The 20,064-nt window shown below is 38.1% G+C and overlaps 1 protein-coding gene across 1 annotated transcript in view; it reads right to left on the bottom strand.

Moving 5' to 3' along the window:
• Positions 1 to 9,704: 9,704 nt before the first annotated feature.
• The window catches only part of ntrk2a (neurotrophic tyrosine kinase, receptor, type 2a), a 281,961-nt gene continuing 271,601 nt past the window's right edge, over positions 9,705 to 20,064 (bottom strand). The window contains exon 20 of the mRNA XM_057830849.1: positions 9,705 to 19,515. Coding sequence (XP_057686832.1) covers positions 19,330 to 19,515 — 186 coding nt within the window. The 3' untranslated portion in view covers positions 9,705 to 19,329. The remainder of the gene's footprint in view (positions 19,516 to 20,064) is intronic.

Here is a 20,064-nt window from a genome sequence, read left to right as displayed (position 1 = left end):
AGCCCTAGAGTGAACAAAATAAAATCATAACTTTTGTTCGTGTACATGTTACTTCCTTGGTCATAGAATATAAAGTAGATTAAATTGAAAGGGTTGGTTTTAACAGACTCAATCATTTAAATTCTGTGTGAGGGGAAGCAATAAAATCATGAGTTAAATGGCAACAAATGTTAAAATTAAAGTCGGGGAAAAAAAAGATATGAAACAAAATAACAGGACTGTAAATTGTAAATGCCAATATACAACTTAATTAAATATGATAAGTGAACCAAACTCAATTTTTGTCAACCTGTTCTGAGCACATTTAAAAAAAAAAAAAAAAAGTAAGTAGTAATTTGGGACTGGAAAACATGCCGAACCTGATGTACACTATGTTAGAGAGATCCACGGATAGAAAGACTTGTAGTTCTTAAAAGATAAATGTTATTATGAGTCAAAATAATTTGATATTGAAACCCCTCTTGATGTTTTCGTTTTTATACTATTTGTAAAATTAGTTTAACTAGTAGGTCGCCATTGTTGTTGATGTCACATGGTTACGCCTCTGGGCTTCCAGAGTATGACTCACTTTGAACCCGAGAGGAACATTAATGAGCATGACAGCACTGTCGATATTTCACAAAACGAGCAGCAAAAGCAAAATAAACAGGAAAGACGAGATGAGACGAAAGTAGGGAAAAAAAGGGTGTTCTGCCAAAATGTGCTACACCGGTAAAACAAAAGATGAATTTGACACCCAAAGTACTACCGTGCACTTTCATCTTCTTTGTTTAGATGCAAACAGACAGAACATATTAAATATGCCTTAAAAAAATACTTAAAGTAATATCAAATAAGAGTGGTTTAAATATGCTATGTGACTAATGTAGTCAACAGATCCACAATCTGCTTTAAAGCTACCACAAGGAAACGCAATGCTAAAAAGTATGAGAGGGAAACATATACAAAAAGTATTTTGGGGCAATGAAAAGGTATAAAAAGACTCAATAAAATACAAATAGTAAGTTCTCGCCGTTTTTAACCGATGAGCGCATGTGTTGGACATCTCGCCGCATAGAAGGAATTACAGTAACGCGATGGTGTTTGTCCAGTGACAGTGAAAATCTACGTCATCACGCTAAGCGTCCATTGCACGCCTAAAACATGGCGCCCTCTATAGAAAAAATATTTTTTTGTACCCAGTATTCTTTGGGCGTTCTCTCAGACATGCACAGATCTGACTCGTGTATTTCGTACTTTTCTCACACCAAATCATTCCCACACACGTCAAACAGAGCTCTCTTCAACACCTTCACTTAGTGTACTTACTTCACATCAATTTGGTAAATAAACAGGGGCGTTACCAGGGGTGGGCAGAGGGGGCAGTGCCCACACACGGACACGCTCTCCCCACCTAAAGAAAAGTGGATGTAGTACTAACAGCAGTCTGGACACTGCGTATGGCAGGGGTGTCCAAACGTTTTGCAAAGGGGGCCAGATTTGGTGTGGTAAAAATGTGGGGGGCCGGCCTTAGCTGACGTCCTTTAGGTAGAATAATATATTTAAGCAAATTTTAGCAAGCCATTCTGTGTGTCACATTTGCTTTATTATTTTTTTAATTAATAATTTCCACAAAGTGTTGCAACTCGCCTTTGTGGTGTTCTCTTTCATCGCTTGGGCTCTTACGAAATACTGCTGCTGTAAAATAAACTAGCTTTAAGTTGCTTCAATTTCTCGCGACGTATCTTCCCTGTAATCTTGTCGTACATGTCAGCGTGTCTTGTTTGGTAATATCGCCTCACAGAACTCTTCAAAAACAGCGATTGCCTTTTTTTTAGCAAATGAGGCAGACACAGTTGTTGAGTATTTCAGTGAAGAAATAGTCCAATTTCCACCTTTCCTTGTAGCGTCAGCCATCGCAGTCAACTTACTTTTTGTTGTTGTTGTTGATTGTCGCCATTTTAGAAAATTGGGAGTAAAATATCATGCGGGGTAATGTTGCTTAGAGTGCTGCTGCCTTTTAGTGGGTAAATGAGAAGCAGCATTTAGTGTGTAAGCTACTTCATATGCAGGTAGCAGTACTGCTGACCACTTTATTGGGTCTGTGTGCGGGCCAGACATGAATGATTTCATGACAGAGGCTGGTGGCCGGATGAAATTTGACCATGGGCCACATTTGGCCCCTGGGCCGGACTTTGGACATGTCTGGCGTATGGTATCCCTTTCATATAGTACTGAAGTGTTCTAAGTTTTAACTTTTGCGTTACCTCCTCTTTCACCATAATAGAAAAAAATAAAATAAAAAAATTGAATGTTGGTTTTGTTCCTAGGGGGCGCTAGACACATTTACGCATATTTTAATTTGTTTTTTTCTACATTTTATCAAAGTTTTCAGCAGTGTTGACCTAGAGTTGGCTCTAGAGTGTGGTAAGTTTTGAAGCATTCTGAGGGGGTGAAAGTAGGGCTCAAAGCGTAGGCGGGACAAAGAATGACTGATGGGGGCGCTACATAGTGTATTTGGAATTTGTTGGTATCAAAAGATTGCACCTTTTTTGACCTGCCTGCTGATTTTGGTGCATTTTGAAGCATTCTAAGGGGGTCAAATTGAGCTCAAAGGGGCTGAGGAACGAAAAATAACTATAATAATAATAATAAAACTGAGGAACAACAATAGGTTACCTAAAAAAACATTGTCACCTGCATGTCCATATTGTTCAGTTATGGATGTGTTCTAAGTCAAATCAACTCAACTTTTATTTGTTTAGACCAAATCACAACAGTTATCTCAAGGAGAAAGCAAAACATGTTTTAAGGTGCAGTCGCCCCACGCTGGATTTCGACCTACTTGAGCATTGTAGATTTTTTTTTTTTTTTGCCCTCTCAGGTAAGACTTATGCCCACCCACATCTGGCATCCTGGTAACACCACTGTAAGTAAATATTTTACTCTTTTATCAACGGTCGTGTTGCCTTGTTGTATATGGCAATGTGACAGTTTATAAAAGAGTAAAATATTGTAGCGACTGTTATTTATCTGTTCCGCAGCAATGGATGATGGGTAGTTGCGGCAATTGTAGTTGTTCTGTTCAATAAAATGTGCTGTTTCTTGAGGTTGTGCGATGTTTGGGGCACAAGAAAAGCCCCAAAAAAGCAAATTTTGATTCACCATAATATTTACTTACCAAATTGATATGAAATGGGTAAAGGTGTTGAAAAGAGCTCTGGTTATACACCAAGGATCTACAAAACATTAAGCAGAGTGTCAAGAGCCAATGTCTCTTGTGTCTTAAATGATTGTTGAGCATTTTAAAATGAAGTTTAATTCCACTGAGTTAATCCAATAAGTGCTCTCCTTTTATTTATTTTGAGGTAGGGTTATTTTTTCGGAAAATGCATTATTAATTCAATTAGCATTTACTGTTTATATTGTAGAATTACTTTAGGTAAAAAAATGAAGTTCACCTGCATATGATGAATGAGCAGTACTAAACCTAACTAAGGTATCACTGCAGTTCTGTAAACTCAAATAAATTACTGTAATCAAATTAATTCAAGTTAATTTGCGAACTCAAACAATTTACCATAATCCAATTATTAAAGGGAACCTCAAACTTAAAGACTAGTTGGCTCTAATACGCCACAATTGTTCTCTTTTACTACAATATTTTATTAGAAACACATATATTATTGCCATTGATTTAAAAATCTATATTATTTAGTCCATGTTTTGACCCACAGAGGGCACCATGCTTTGCGCGCGCAATGCACGCTGGGGGTGATGACGCGATTGGGGTGGACTGGGAGAATAGCTGTGCTAGCTAGCAAGCAAAGCTAGTATGACGACTGACATGATTTTGTCACATTCTGCTGCTAGTCAGATCTTTTTGTTACAGAGATATGGGATGAGTTCGCAACGTTGTACCTGCATCTAATTCCTGCTCATCAGCAGTATTTAAACCGATCCTAGGCGGCTTGCCGAGATATTGACTTGCTACCATTTGACAGTTTGTATATCCCTTTGTTGCTAGTTGCATCATTGCCTTGTTTTTTTTCGTTTGCCTGCCTCTTACCGTGGTTTTCCCTCAGGATTTTTCTTTTATTGATCCTGACCTACTGTCATCGACCATTTTTGTATCTCCATTTTTCGCGATCGCATGTTTTTTGTGTGTTCAATAAACCCTCTATGTTATTGTTGTTTGCTTGCCGTCTGAAGTGAGCCGCATTTTCTAATTCTGTGGTCAAGTCAGCCGCACTGTCTTTTCAGTTGCGTTTCCCCTTCCCCTTGCAGACAGACAACGCATGTGGGTTGCGATTGGTTTATAATGAAAATTATGACTATCGTCACGCGGAAGTATAGTCCTCTTGTCTACGCGCTCGAGAAACGCACGAGAAACACGGGTTCGAAACAGGCTGAAGACTTTCATTTAATGGCTTTTGCTGCTCGTTTTCTGAAATATCGACCGTGCTGTCCTGCTCGGGTTTAAATTGGAAAGCCAGAACTGACGACATGTTTACGTAGCTAACGAGTGACACTATGGAAGTACAGTGGGGAGAACAAGTATTTGATACACAGTCAATGGGAAAACCCATTGGCAGTGTATCAAATACTTGTTCTCCCCACTGTACGGCAGCGCTGCCAAGTGACGTTACCGCCCAGAGTGAATTGCGTCATCAACAACAATGGCGGCCTACTAGTTTTTGAATCTTATAAAACAAAAACATTACGAGGGGTTTGAATAACAAATTATTATAACTCATACTAACATTTATCTTTTAAGAACTACAAGTCTTTTTGTCCATGGATCTCTTTAGGGTTCATTTGAATTCTTAAAACTTGAAATAATTAAGTAAAATGCATCTAATTAATGTAAGTAACATAAATTACATTTACTAAGGCAGCAAGTTTGCATTTTTTTTTTAAGTAAAGTCAACTTCTCATATTTTACAGTGCACCTCTTTTAATTCTGATGACTTAAAATGGGTGAAAAAAACTTACTATACTATACTCCCTGGCTCATAGAAATTGGTGCGAAATAAGAATGAACCTCCTACCATTTTCTTTGTAGAGCAGGGGAACCAGTCAATTGTGACTCAGTGAAATGACAAAAATAAGAAAATGAATTTCTCTCTTCACATTTTAGCACAGATTAATACCTTAATATTGCTTTCTAATAAACACATAATCAAATCCCTACTTTAGGCCTTGACACCTTTCCACTTGGGGGGAGTAACGGAGCGTTGATATCGATCTGAATTTTTGTTTTTTGGTGACCAGTATTGGTTTTCTACTTATATTTGTTTTCCACTCTGACTTCTGCATTATTGCCCAGAGTAGATGTATGCTAATGCAGTGATAGGTTGGGCATTATCTTGAACATAAAAATCTTAAAAAAGCTTGGAAAATCTTCATCAGTTTTCACAGCTGCAAAAGTCAGCCATAGAAAAGAAAATGTACAAAAATGCTTCATAATATTATATATACTAGACTATACATATAAACCAAAGATCAAGACAGATCAAGTCAAGTACACATACAACAATATCATCAAGTGCTGTTGTCATTAAATGAAGACCTCTAATTCCACATCATATTATCGTTATTATCATCGTTATTACTATTACATGAAGATTTTGGGACAAGGAATGGCTGAGGCAATGAATATTTTTATTTTCCTCCTTCATAGTAACAGTATTTAAAAAAAATCCTTTCATGCATGTTGTATTTACACAGTGAATCTTACTATCTCGTGCAGATGATTGACTGTAGGGGCTCGATTTGAGTTCAGCGCAAAACTGCCTTGACACGCTGCACAACAGTTAGACCGGTTGTTGATCATGGCGCCAAATTTGAAAGAGGTCAGTTTCACAGAAAGGGCTGACTGGTAGTATTTGACATGATGGCAGAAAACTCTTAATTTGCACGAATGCGGCAGGTCATCAAAGTACTTTGCCATTGATGAGGAAGTGCAAGCAGACCTTTGAAGTTTGACTTTTGTGCCATCATGTTGTCTTTACGGCGGAAACCTCTCAAAGTACACACCCTTGCAAAGCTAGAACGCCCAACTTGGTGAAGACACATTTTTTCTAACGCACGAGTGCAGCAGTATCATCTGCGAAAATAGAGCCCTGTGAGTGTGTGCGAGTGTGCACTTTTCCAGTCAATGAACAGAAATCCTCCAAACAGAAATTCAATTAAAGTGGGATAAGGGATGAGCTTGTTTGCTAATAGGTTGAAGAACCACAAATAAATGATGCATTATTATAATAGCCATGCAAACAAAGAAAAAAATAATGCAATAATTTTAGTGATTCGTACAGAAATGTATGTAATTTCCAAGAGTTCATACTTTTTTTCCCTCCACTTGATGTTGAAGTGATACACCCCTACTGAGAACTAAATGCGCACTTTATTCTGCGTTGAAAAAAAAATAGTAATTGTGTTTTGGGATCATAGTTTGCGATATACTGTATATAGTGTACACTATTTCACCTATAATTATCAGAGGTGGGTAGTAACGTGTTACATTTACTCTGTTATATTTACTTGAGTAACATTTTGAGAAAAATGTACTCTTTCTAAGCCAGACTTTTTACTTTTACTTGAATAGATTTGTGAAGAAGAAACACTACTCTTGCTCAGCTACTTGGGCTGAACTATGGAGGTTTATTATTCAATCAAAAAAACAAGTTGCTTCAGTCAAAAAAGAAAAAAAAGTTGCTTCAATCAAAATATATATTTTCAATTTAAAAAAAGTCATTTTAATAAATAAAATGTATTTGAATACAAAAATAAATTTGAGACTCAAAAAAAAACATTTGAAAACTTTTTCTTTGATTTAATTATTTTTTTGATTGAAGTTTTTTAAAAAATTTTTTATTGAAACTCTTCTTGATTTAACTAATGTTGTCTTGTGTTTGGGCCACATTTGTGTCTTTTTTTATTCAATCAAAAAATAAGTTGCTTGAAACAAAAATATTTTCATAAGAAAAATCACTTCAATCAAAACCTTTTGCACTTCAATTAAAAAAAAAAAAAAAAATCTAATAAAAATAAATATTTTCCCCCAAAATAAATACTATTTTTAAGGGAGGGCAAGTTTATTTTTGCATCAGAATTCATTCTCTGATTGAAAAAAAAATTTTTTTTTTGATTGAAGCAAGTTTTTTTTTGATTGAATGATTTAGAAACAATTTAACCCATAAATTGGTCCAAGGATTGCTTCATTCAATAAAAACATTTCATTGAAAAAAGTCTTAAAATGCAAATTTTTCAGTCTCAGTTATTTTTTTTGCATTCAAAAACTTTTTTTTTCGATGAGTGGGAAAAAAAATTTTTTTTTTTTGACTGAAGTGATTTTTCTTTTGAAAATATTTGTATTGTTTGAAGCAACTTATTTTATGATTGATTAATAAAGACACAAATGTCCTAGCCAAAATGTGGCCCAAACGCAAAACAACATTACTTCAATCAAATAAAAAAACACTTCAGTCAAAAAATTATAATCCAATCAAAGAAAACTTGTTTTCAAATGCTTCTTTTTGAGTCTCAAACTAATTTTTGCATTCAAACACATTTTTTTGGATTGAATTGACTTTTTTTTAGTACTGAAAATATTATATTTTGATTGAAGCAAGTTTTTAAAAAATTGTTAATAGACAAAAATCTACCTCCACACTACACTAGTTGTTACATTTTTTTTTACTTTATCCTACATACAAGAATTTATTTATTTATTTTTTTTGTTGCCAGCGACGCCAACAGTAGTAGCGTTACCAGTTTCACCAATGAGACGTGGCACAACAATCACATGACTTCATTACACCAATCAAACTCAAGCTTGCTGTCCTATTATAATGCTGGCCTGTCCAATCACGTGGCATCTTTAAAGCACCGTAATGAATGGAGTATTTGACATAGAGCGCTGCCTTCAACATGACTCGAAAGCACAGATTTTAACCTCTCTCCCAGTTTTTATTTAGCGCCGACTGACCATAGAAAACCGGAGATATTAACCTTTTAATTTAATAATAGGAACTATGAAGGAACTATTTTATCCACTAGAGGGCACTCATGCTCTTTGGACGAACGATGCAATTGCAGTTGATTTTTTTTTTCTCTCTCGCCACAATCTTTTTGTGTTTCTTTGGCTTAATGGGGTTATGTAATAGGTTAGTACAGTACAGTATAGGCGATTTTGAAACGACGCCTGTGTCTCCTCATTTTATCTTTTAATTTTAATTTTGCCGTCGTACGCGTAGAGCAGGTTGTACTTCCGGATGCGAGACCATTAACACACCCGCCCACCCCACACACGCACAGAAATAGCAGTCGTGACAGAGGTGACAGCTTGCGCCCACATTTGTTGCTTGTGAAGCATCCAGTGGTGGCGCCTGTATATAACTCCTTTTGTACTGTTTATTGAGCGTTTTCAATTGTGATCGAATACTTGGGGGGACTTTATGTGATTGTTTTTGATGATGTGCGGACGCTACCTGATACATGCTAATCGTTTGTTATTGCTCTATCTGCAGCTACTGCGCTTGTAAACAAAAATTTGAATTGCTTTTTTTTAAGATGAGACAGATTTAATTGCATTTTATTTTAGTTTCATTCTGCAAGTGTTGATGTCATGAGCAGCTGAATAAAGTCAACAAACCACACGGACGTCTGACACCGTCATTTCGGAGCTTAGCTCGCTGCCTAGCAAGGACAGCCTCTTGGCAAGGACAGTACAATGACGTATAATACGTACATGTTTTTTGATTTTTTTTTTCAATTTAGAGGGTGTTTAGTGATATTTAAAGGGTTCATTCTGACTTAAGCGGAAATCCGGGTTACATCGCTAGCGTAGGAATGGGACTCTTTCGTAAACCGGGGACTACCTGTATTAGTTTAAAAGATGCTAAATTGTTCTTTTATTTGTTTGGGATTTATTGATTTTGCTGTTGGTGTTAAAATGATTTTGAAATTCAGTACTATATTTTTTTAACAATTTGGGTAAACTTGCTGAATAAAGTCAGCAAACGACACGGACATCTGACATCGTCATTTCGGAGCTCAGCTCACTCTCTAGCTAGGACTTAGCTCCAACATCTTGGTGAGGACAGTACAATGACGTATAATACATGTTTTTGGATTTTTTTTTTCAATTTAGAGGGTGTTAGAGATATTTAAAGGGTTCATTCTGACTTAAGTGGAAATCCGGGTTACATCGCTGGCGTAAGAATGGGACTCTTTCGTAAACCGGGAACCGGTTAGTTTAAAAGATGCTAAATTGTTCTTTTATTTGTTTGGGATTTATATATATATATATATATATATATATATATATATACACACACATATACATAATACAGGGGTCTCAAACCGGTCCTCAAAGGGCCGCAGTGGGTACTGGATTTCATTCCAACCAAACGAGAACAATCCCTTTTCACCAATCTGGTGTCTAACAAGTGTAATCAGTTAATTGCAGTCAGGTGCTGCTTACTTTAGCAGAAACCTCATTGGTTGAACTGTCTGTTTTGGATCTGTTGGAACAAAGACCAGGACCCACTGCGGCCCTTTGTGGAATCGGTTTGAGACCCCTGACATAATATATATATATATATATTATAATATATAAATATATTAGGGCTGTCAAACGATTAAAATTTTTAATCGAGTTAATTACAGCTCAAAAATTAATTAATCGTAATTAATCGCAATTAATCGCAATTCAAACCATCTATAAAATATGCCATATTTTTCTGTAAATTATTGTTGGAATGGAAAGATAAGACACAAGATCGATATATACATTCAACATACGGTACATAAGGACTGTATTTGTTTATTATAACAATAAATCAACAAGATGGCATTAACATTATTAACATTCTGTTAAAGCGATCCATGGATAAAAAGACTTGTAGTTCTTAACAGAAAAATGTTAGTACGATTTATAGAAATTTTATATTAAAACCCCTCTTAATGTTTTCGTTTTAATGAAATTTGTAAAATTTTCAATAAAAAAATAAACTAGTAGCCCGCCATTGTTGATGTCAATAATTACTTACACAATGCTCATGGGTGCTGAAGCCTATAAAATCAGTCACACCCAAGCGCCAGCAGAGGGCGGCAAAACTCTATAAAACACAATTAAGAAGTGAGCGCTTCACTGTACCGTCATTTAAATCTGTCTGAGCGGGGCATCTGCGTTAATTGCGTCCAATATTTTAACGTGATTAATTTAAAAAATTAATTAACGCCTGTTAACGCGATAATTTTGACAGCTCTATATATATATATATATATATATATATATTTTTTTTTTTAATTTAGAGGGTGTTTTGAGGTTTTTAAAGGGTTTATTCAGGCCTACGCAGAAATCCGGGTTACGTCGCCAGCGCAGGGATGGACCTCATTTGTAAACTGGGACCTACCTGTATATAACTTTGTGCTGAGAAAAAAAAATACCGTAAGCATAATCAAACATTGTATGCAGTTACTCACAATGTTACTCATTCTTTTCACCAAATACTTTTTTAATTGTACTTGAGTAATTTTTTTTGGATGACAACTTTTACATGAGTGATATTATTTTGAAGTAATGCTACCCTTACTAGAGCACAATTTTTGGCTACTCTACCCACCTCTGATAATTATACACCCATGGTGGGGACACTATGCCTCACTATAGCAGGCTTTTACTGTATATCAAACTCCTCCTCTGTAGAGCAAAACAAATTCCGGCTTAAAATGTACTATGGAACCAACAAAAATACGACAAAAAAAAAAAATCCCTTGCTCACTCCTGGTGTAGGGTGCATTTGTTGTGAAATGATGGATGCCCACTTTCACCGAGTCCCCAAGGACCTCACTATCCTGCAATGACATCCACCCTTACTCCTCCACTCTACCATCTTGCCGTCAACCTTTTCCTCCCGACTCCACACTCTATTCCCCCCAGCACATCTCCTCATCCCCTCTCCATCGTCCTTTCCCCTTTTTCCCTCTGTGCCATAAAACAATAAGTCTTGAATGTCTGCGAGGAGGCCCGCGCTAATGGAGCCCATTAGGCCCCGTAATGAAATATACATTACACCATTACAGAGGACTGCAGCGCTCAAATAATAAAACATGCACAATTCAATTTCCTCCTCGGACTGTCGTGAGTGTCTTTCAGCGGGTGTGTGTGTAAGGATGGAGGGACAGCGAGAGAAGGTAAACAGTTTGTGTAACACACGCACGCTAACCCGCACACACAATTTTGAAGCATGTCTGAGAGCTAAGAGGCCTGAGCATTTAATATGAGTTGACCAGAAGAACCGCACCTGCCGCGTATCTCACCACACATTTTACCGCTTGGGGATTGGGAGCCCTGTTAGATAGGAAAATATAAAGTCATTGGCGATATTGCATGGATAAAACAATCTGTAAGTCCCTGTGGGCGTCGGAAGCAGAAATTAGCAGCAGTTTAGCTGCCTAAATGGGGGCCGTAGGGATGCAATCAAAAAGTGCCATTAAGAGGGCGATATGGTGCTTTTCTAAGTTGAAAAGTTGAAGTTTAAAGTGTGATGAATTGCATTTGAATTTCATTTCAATCGTAAATGTTGTTCTGCCTGAATAGGCTGTGATATCTTGTGAATGGCAGAAATAAGTAAGAAGAAATCAAGGGACGTTTTTTTGCATTTTGAAGTAGAACCTAGTAGGATTTAACACTCGAAAACCCAGCAGAGGTCGAATCGGCCTTTCCCAAGAGAAATACTCCTAACATTCCCAAGCAATGGCCAATCTTGCCCTTCCTCCGGAAAAACCCAAAGTTGGCCAAAATGACCCAAGTGCTTTTGAATTAGCAAGTTGTTGTCCAACAGAGAGCTACCGTTGATATGTAAATACAACCACTAGTTTCATGTCATTTCCTGTTTTATTTTGAAGGCTTCACCCTCCTCGTGCCTGTGTACTTGCCCTTCCTCTTGTAACCTAATCACCTATTGTTTCCACCTGTTCCCCATTACCTCGTGTGTGAATATATTGCGTTAGTTTCCATTGTCTTGTGCAGAAGTGTCCTACTACCCATTTTGGTCATGGCAGCCTTGTCTCATAGCAATCATAGTTGTCTAGATTTTATCCTCCACTTGGAGTGCTTTTTGTTTGAACTTTTGACCATAGTTATCTTGGCTTTTTCCTCCATTTGGAGTGTTTAATGTTTGTACTATTCCTCCTTTTGGAGTGCTTTTGTTTGAACTTTTGATCGTGGTTGTCCTGAGTTATTTTTCTGTTTGGAACACTTTATGTTGGTACTTTTTCTCATCCCCGCATGCCAGCGAAAGAACCTATTTTCTGAATGAAAGTTTTTTGCCTGAAACTCCACAGATGAGTCCGCCTCGTCGTCTCGGCCTGACAACTGGACATACATTATGTTGGTATGCGGCCCAAACGGAGGGGAACACACCACGGTTGAACCATTCATGTCATACTTTTTGTCAGTTCAAGTCATTCATTCATTTATTTTCCGAACCGCTTATCCTCACGAGGGTCAGTTCAAGTCAAGCTACATTTATTTATGGAGTTGTACCTTTCTACACACTTCTATACTTCACACATAACAACAGAAAAAATGGCCCAAATGTGTACATTGTTTTGAGAAAACAAACAAACAAACAAAAAAAAAAAACGTTTTAGAACTGCAATTTAAGTGTAAAGCAAGAATTGTATCTATACTTTAGAAGGACTAAATCAGGGGCATGGAGCATGAATTACGGTCATTGCTAGCCTGGTACTCCAGACTCACCGCTGTTCCAGCTATTGAGTCTGGCCACCATTAAGCGGATAAAATTTCCAGGGCGGAGCAAGCCACGGCAAACACAGCGGAGTGGACCAATCAGCGACGGGTGGGACGAGGGACTTGCGCGCGGAAGTAAACATACGAGGAAAGCGGAGTTCATTCACCATGGCTAGCGTGAGACAGACTGTTGTCAATGACTTGTGTCGATGTGTTTTTGGTAATTTAAAACTGATTTTACCGTGGATTGGAACATATTCTCAGCTCTCCTGTTCGCCATCTGTGTTGCTGTGGAGACGACTTCCGACGCGGAAGAGTGACGTTGCTCGTTAAGAACACATCACCCAAATAAACGAATCTGATTTGTCGATTGATTTTGTACTTGCTCGAGAGGCCGTTAATGGGCTGGGTCCCAGACTATACTCTCAGTGTTTGAAAAACACAGGGAGAACAGTCTGGCCGTGCCAGGCAAGGTCATTGCATCTGACGTTAGTACAAGAAAATGTGTGAAAACTTTTGAGAAAAACGGTAACAGACTGAATTTGTGTCCTAAGGAGGGGGAAGGGACCGGCCCTGAACAGTTGCTTTGAACACACTGAAACAATGAATGAATGTCCTAGTAGTCCTAATTATTATGAAGGTGGTATGTACTGTACAGTGTTGTTAATCTTACTTCAAAAAGTAATTAGTTGGTTACAAGTTAATTACTCACTTTTTTTGGTAACTCAGTTACATTATTGTAAGAGTAATTAGTTACTCAGCAAAGTAACTGATCTTACTTTTCATGTTATACACGTTATTACATTATACATTCTAAAACATAGTTCAACCGTAGTGTGTTCCCCTCTGTTTGGGCTGCCTTCCAACACAATATATGTCGAGTGGTTGCATGTCCATATGAAAGGCTGTTGTCTGTTGGAAAACGACTTGCCAATTATAAAGAACTTGGGTTATTTTGGCCACCTCTTGGTTCTTCCGGGGGAGAGGCCAAGTCAACCATTGCTTGGGACTATTAGGAGTATCCGAATTCTCTGGGACTGATAGTGTTATTATTAAATATATTGATACGGGTTAAAAATATGTGAGCCATTAAACCGAAACCTGACACTTAGGTCAGGTTTTTGTTGTCAGGTTAAGTTTTTTTGATCACATACACACCAAGCTTCCAGATTGTTTCACATCTCATTTTAACAATGTGAGAGAAACATCTGGTGCGATTGGAATATGGTCCTCTACAATAAGATGGTGAGGCTAGTACATCCCTTTTAAATGGATAACATGGGCGTTAAATACTTCACACAGTGGCGCGGAAAGTGGGGTGATGAGGGTGCTGCAGTACCCCCTGCTGTTGGGGAGGAAAAAAAGTTTTGATACATTCTTTTTAAAAAAAAATCATTCATATTGAACCAAAAGCATATTTAAAGCAACACTATGTAACTTTTCAACCTGTATAAAATATTTTCATAACATTTGAGATGACATGTCGACTGATAACAAGTTGAATGACACCTCTTTAACTCATTTGCTCCCAAAAACGTATAAGTATGTTCTATTTTTAATTGTTTCAGTGTCCCAAAGATGTATTTATGTCTTTTTTTCAAAAAAGACATCTCTGGGTTGTGATTCAATTTAGCTCCAAAGCACAAAGCTGAAAATCCATTTTAAAGCAATAAAACTGGCCACTGGAGGTCAGTAGCGCATTTGGTAAGACCCGCAACCCTATTCAACGGCAACAAACGGCCAAGCCGCATGGCGGAAGACGACCGAATGGATGCCAGGCAGCGGACGACCAAGCAGAACAACTGGTAGGACGCCCGCGATGCCAGGCGCTGTACGACCGAGCAGAACGACCGTGATCACTAGTATAGCCTTTATTGTATAGCCTTGTATTGCCACTAGTACCCGCAGTGACTCAAAAAAATTCGTCTTTATGAGGCAGACGGCGATGAGGGAAAAGTTTAATCGGCTGTCGCGGCCACAACAGCGTCATCTATCAGTTAGTTATGTGTAAATAAATAGTTACTTTGCTATCAAAAGCACGATTTGTCTTTTTGTTTATCTAATTTTGTAAAAGGAAAACATTATTCAGATGTTTGGGATATAACTAAAGCAAAATATAGCTGTGTATAACTCAAAGTTATGTTTGAAATGTATGCTTTCACAAAAAGCTCAATTTCTCCGTTTTTTTCATCAGAATTTGGAAAATTGCTCAAACTAAGCTATTTTCTCATGCTGATTTTTAAAGAATCGAAAAAAATATGAAATTACTTTCTTTTGCTGAAAGAAGAGAGTTTAATCTTTCTTTTGGTGGGTTCCATGTTTATATAGCAATACAACAGAATGTGGGCCTTGCAAAATCAGTCAAAATCCAGTAAAACGGCCGGGTTGCACAGGTGAAAATGGCTAGGAGTGAATGAGTTAATATCTTGAGGGGGTCTGTATCACTTTTACCGGCACTAATTAACCTTCAGGAAGGTGGCAGGAACCCTGGCACACAAGAAAACTACAAATGTGCTGACTACTTTACGGCATAAGTCATTTCCTCCTTTCCCCAGACATTATATCGGCAGAAGTCGATATGAACGCATTCACGCGAAATCTGCACAGAGGGCAGAGCAACAAAAGAGACAAAAAGTTTTGTCTGAGCAGGGAAGGATAGAAGGGCTCTCAATAAACATTGGTCCGGCTTTCGCTCGCTTGCATGCCCCCCCCCCAACCACACACTTAGCCACACTAAGCCACACGGTTGCTAACCGTCATATGCTAATGTTTGGCCACAACAGGATTCATTACCTCATTACTATTTATCCTTCACACAGCCGCTGGAAACAGAAATTTTGTTTAATCCAGCTGCAGGCGATTTTTCTACACTATGCGCCTAGTGCTCATGGGAAACACAGTCTTCCTTAAGGCAAAACACTACCGCTTTTCTCCATTGGCGTCGCTAAATCGACCAAAACTGAAAAGTTACCTAATGTTACTTTAGGAAATATTACTATTTGTTCTCATGAAGCTCATATATCTAAAGGTTAAGGTAATTATTCACCTAAATCAAGAGAAAGTTGCTTTAAATAATGTTTTGAACAATATCTATTCTTGAATTAAGAACATTTCTGACATTTCAAAGCTTTGTAAAGATTAAATATACTAATTTATTGCTTAAAATAAGTCTGTGAAGCTTATTTTCAGCTAGCAATTTTTCTTACTGCAAGAAATCCGAGTAAAATTTATTTGAAACATTTCACTTATTTCAAGTAGATTTACACGGGAAAACACGGGAATTTAACTAGTTAAAAGGAGGTGTGGTTTTTCAATGTGTGTCATTTTGCACTCATCGTTTATGGGTTATGTTTGGGTAAGGTATTTTGTTTTCTTTTTTATAAAAGTGTTTTTTTTACAATTGGTTTGAAGTCCTTGATGTAAAGCCTAGCCTCAATTCAGGCGCCTGCCCCCCCTCCTATACAACAAGCCCTTTAACCCTAATAGCTGTATCAATCAATTGACCCCCGACACTGACAGGAGTGAAGCATCTGTTCCTTTTGAAATTGTGGGTGGGGGCACGGCTTTAGAGTGGTCATCATGTTACTTTCTATTAAAAAAGATGTAATAACAAAATGTGCGTAGCAAGCCTGGCAGTTGAGTCATGCTTTCTAAAGATCAGCAGTTGTGGGTTGCAATCATAAATCCATCTATTTTGGATCAGCCCCACTAATTTGCTGCCTAATAGATATTGGAATTGAAAAAATATAAAATATTGGTGCATATTATACCTTAATTTTCAGACTATAAGCCGGTACGTTTTCCCCTCTTTTTGAATCCTGTGGCTTTTAGTCCAGTGCGGCTTTTTTGTTGATTTATTTGGGTTAATAGGTAACACTTTATTTGACATAAGACTGTCATAAGACCATCATAATTATGACATGACACGATCATGGTGAAGGAATAGTATCTTTTCTGGTATTTACTGTTTCACTGTACTACTCTTACCCAATATAAAATAAATAGCATTAATATCATAGCTTAAGGAAAACAAGCAGAATATATCTGACATAGGGCATAAGAGATACATGACGCCTTCTGACTATGGAAGCCCAACACATGCTCAGTCATGCAGCTGACTGAGCAAGACATCTACAAGCCCACGTCTGCAACACCAAATCCCGCAATCAGCTCTTCAGGACAGTCCAGAACAAATGGCGGGACGTCCTGTACTGCCACAACACCTGATAACAAAAAGAACTCCAATGGTGATAGCTCAGCGCCTCTCAGACGGTGAGGCGCGCCGGACCTCCCAACTCAGTTGCCTCATTAACCATGACTCAGCAACGGTGACATACGAACTTGACCACCCAAATCTGCTACAGAAGAAGACCCAAACACACCACTCTTCCTTCCCACGGCCTGCCCCGTTACAGCCTTTTAAAAGACTGAATGTTTAACTCATCTTTGTCTTTTTTTCTCGGGAATCTTTTGTTGACTTGTGATACGGCGACCCTGGAACCAGTCTGCCTCCTCGCCTGGGTCTTTTGCTGTTTTGCCTTTCTGTATGATTGCTGTTGACCTGGGATAAATTCAATTCGTGAACGCACGGAGTTTGGCCTTTTGGCCGGGTTATCGGGTTTCGCCGGTCCGGGTCGTTGGCGCTGCGCCAGCGCGGTCTGGCGGTTCGGCTGGCGTGATTGGCATGATCTAGCATTAAAGGTCAGATTCCTTCAATGGGCATTACTGAATGCTTATGACATATGTCATTAAGTGTCACCCAACAAATTATGTCATTAACTCCATTTATGTCCAGCTTTGATCTTTTACAGCCATTCAAAAGTGAGATAATTTGCCGGATGACAAGAAATGACTTGTGTTGTAAGTAGGGCTGTCAAACAATTAAACATTTTAATCGAGTTAATTACAGCTTAAAAATTAATTAATCGTAATTAATTGCAATTAATCGAAATTCAAACTATCTATAAAATATGCCATTTTTTTCTGTAAATTATATATATATATTCTGTAAAATAAATTGTTGGAGACACAAGATGGATATATACATTCAACATACGGTACATAAGGACTGTATTTGTTTATTATCACAATAAATCAACAAGATGGCATTAACATTATTAACATTCTGTTAAAGTGATCCATGGATAGAAAGACTTGTAGTTCTTAAAAGATAAATGTTAGTACAAGTTATAGAAATTTTATATTAAAACCCCTCTTAATGTTTTTGTTTTAATAAAATTTGTAAAATTTTCAATCAAAAAATAAAGTAGTAGCCCGCCATTGTTGATGTCAATAATTACTTACACAATGCTCATGGGTGCTGAAGCCCATAAAATCAGTTGCACCCAAGCGCCAGCAGAGGGCGACAAAACTCCATAAAACAATTAACAAGTGGGCATTTCACTCTACTGTCATTTAAATCTGTCTGAGCGGGACATGTGCGTTAATTGCGTCAAATATTTTAACGTGATTAATTTTTAAAAAATTAATTACTGCCCGTTAACGCGATAATTTTGACAGCCCTAGTTATAAGCATTCATTAATGCTCATGACAGTGTCATGTCATAATTATGATTGTTTTATAACAGCCTTACAGCACCACTGTCAAATAAAGTGTCATCAAACACCATAAATAGCAATTAATGAAACAACTGGAACAGTAACTGAAGAAATAATTAGCACAGAAGATGAATTTTGATTGTTATTTACATCTGTAGCGCTGCAATGCATGCTAGGAGGCATGCTTGATGACAACAGTGTTGACAGAAGGTGGCAGCAGTGGTTGACTGTCTCCCCCCAAGGGAGCAGTGATGGCCAAACGAAGCTTCTTGAAGCAATGAAGCTTTGCAGCCAATTGGTTCAACGCTTCATGGTGGTTCATTTGGTCTTATGAAAGCCTTATGATGCCGCTGTCAAATAAAGTGTTACCAGTTAATATCTTTCTGTGTAAATACAGTGAGGACAGCTGCAGATTATATTCCAGTGCGGGTCATCTATGCACAAATGCCGCTGCTTCATGTCAAATTTGGCTGGTGGCGGCTTATAGTCAGGTCCTATAGTCCAAAAATTATGGTAATTATAAAGCAAGAACTAAATTATAGGCTGCTGTCGGGATTAATTAGAAAAACAATCAATTCAAATAAAATAAATAAAAATTAAATACATAAATAATACACTTTAATTTGCCGATATTTGCTCAAGGGAATTTGCTCGCATGTCCATCCTTCATTGTTCGTTCTTGACTTATGACATCAAACTATGAGTTGGCGGTGCGCGTGTTTTTATGGAGCGGAGGAGGAGCACAGTGTCATTTGGGGCAAAAACTGAGCCAAATCCTCTGAAAAACGACAACCTTCATACAGTCTCATATTTACATGGAAAAGCTCCAAGAAGCATTCCCTGTTGAAATGAGTCACTCTGTTAAATCCAGCAAAGCGTTCCAAATGGAGCTTTTCCCTCTTTTTGGAGGAAAGATGAGAAGAAGGGAAGGATGCGTTTATGGATTTTTTTTTTTTTTTTTTTTTTTTAAAGTGATTGCCTTTAAAAGTTGTTCTCACATCCTGTACACGTTACGCTCTTCAGCGCGCTCATCCCAGTATATCCAGGTAGACCGGTGATGCTTTTGCCAGGTTGAGGAGCAGGCCGTGGATCTCCTTGATGTTGAGTCTCATGTGGGGCTCTCTCTGCCAGCAGCCCAGCATTAGGTCGTACACCTCTTTGGGGCAGGTCCTGGGGCGCTGCAGCACCCTGCCCTGGGTAATGCACTCGATCACCTAGGGAACGCGGGAAGTGTGGGGATGGTGGTGGGAGACAAAAACATACGAGGTGAACGCTCGCTCTCCTGAGTGATGAAGGCGGCGGAGCATCCGCTTCACCTCGCGGCACAGGAACGGCGTCAAAAAAAGTCAGCACCCATGAATTATTAACCCAGATGAAGTCTGACGCAATCGGAACTGACAAGCACACGGATCGGACGTCGCTTCTCGCTGCCTGTACGAGGTAAAATTCTTCAAAGGAAGCTTTGAAAGACACTTCACCTCGTACAGCTCAACTGTCTTGTTCCAGAGATGTAGCAAACAGTTGCACAACACGGTACATATAGTTAAAATGAATATTTTACCTCTCTGACACTTTCATTCCAAAAATATGACTGTATTGTCTTTGCAAAGTCACTATTATGATAGGGCGAAATGACATGAAATTTGAAACATTAACACAATCTCATCACTTCCTGAGCTATCTTTTCAAGGTCAATGGGTCTGGATGGAAATAAATGCATAGGGCCAAAGTTTAAATGTAGATGTAACCAGAGTGACTTGGAA

Source organism: Corythoichthys intestinalis, chromosome 3 (assembly GCF_030265065.1).
Source record: "Corythoichthys intestinalis isolate RoL2023-P3 chromosome 3, ASM3026506v1, whole genome shotgun sequence".
In the NCBI taxonomy this organism is placed as follows: Eukaryota; Metazoa; Chordata; class Actinopteri; order Syngnathiformes; family Syngnathidae; genus Corythoichthys; species Corythoichthys intestinalis.
This window is presented reverse-complemented; position numbering and strand designations above follow the sequence as displayed.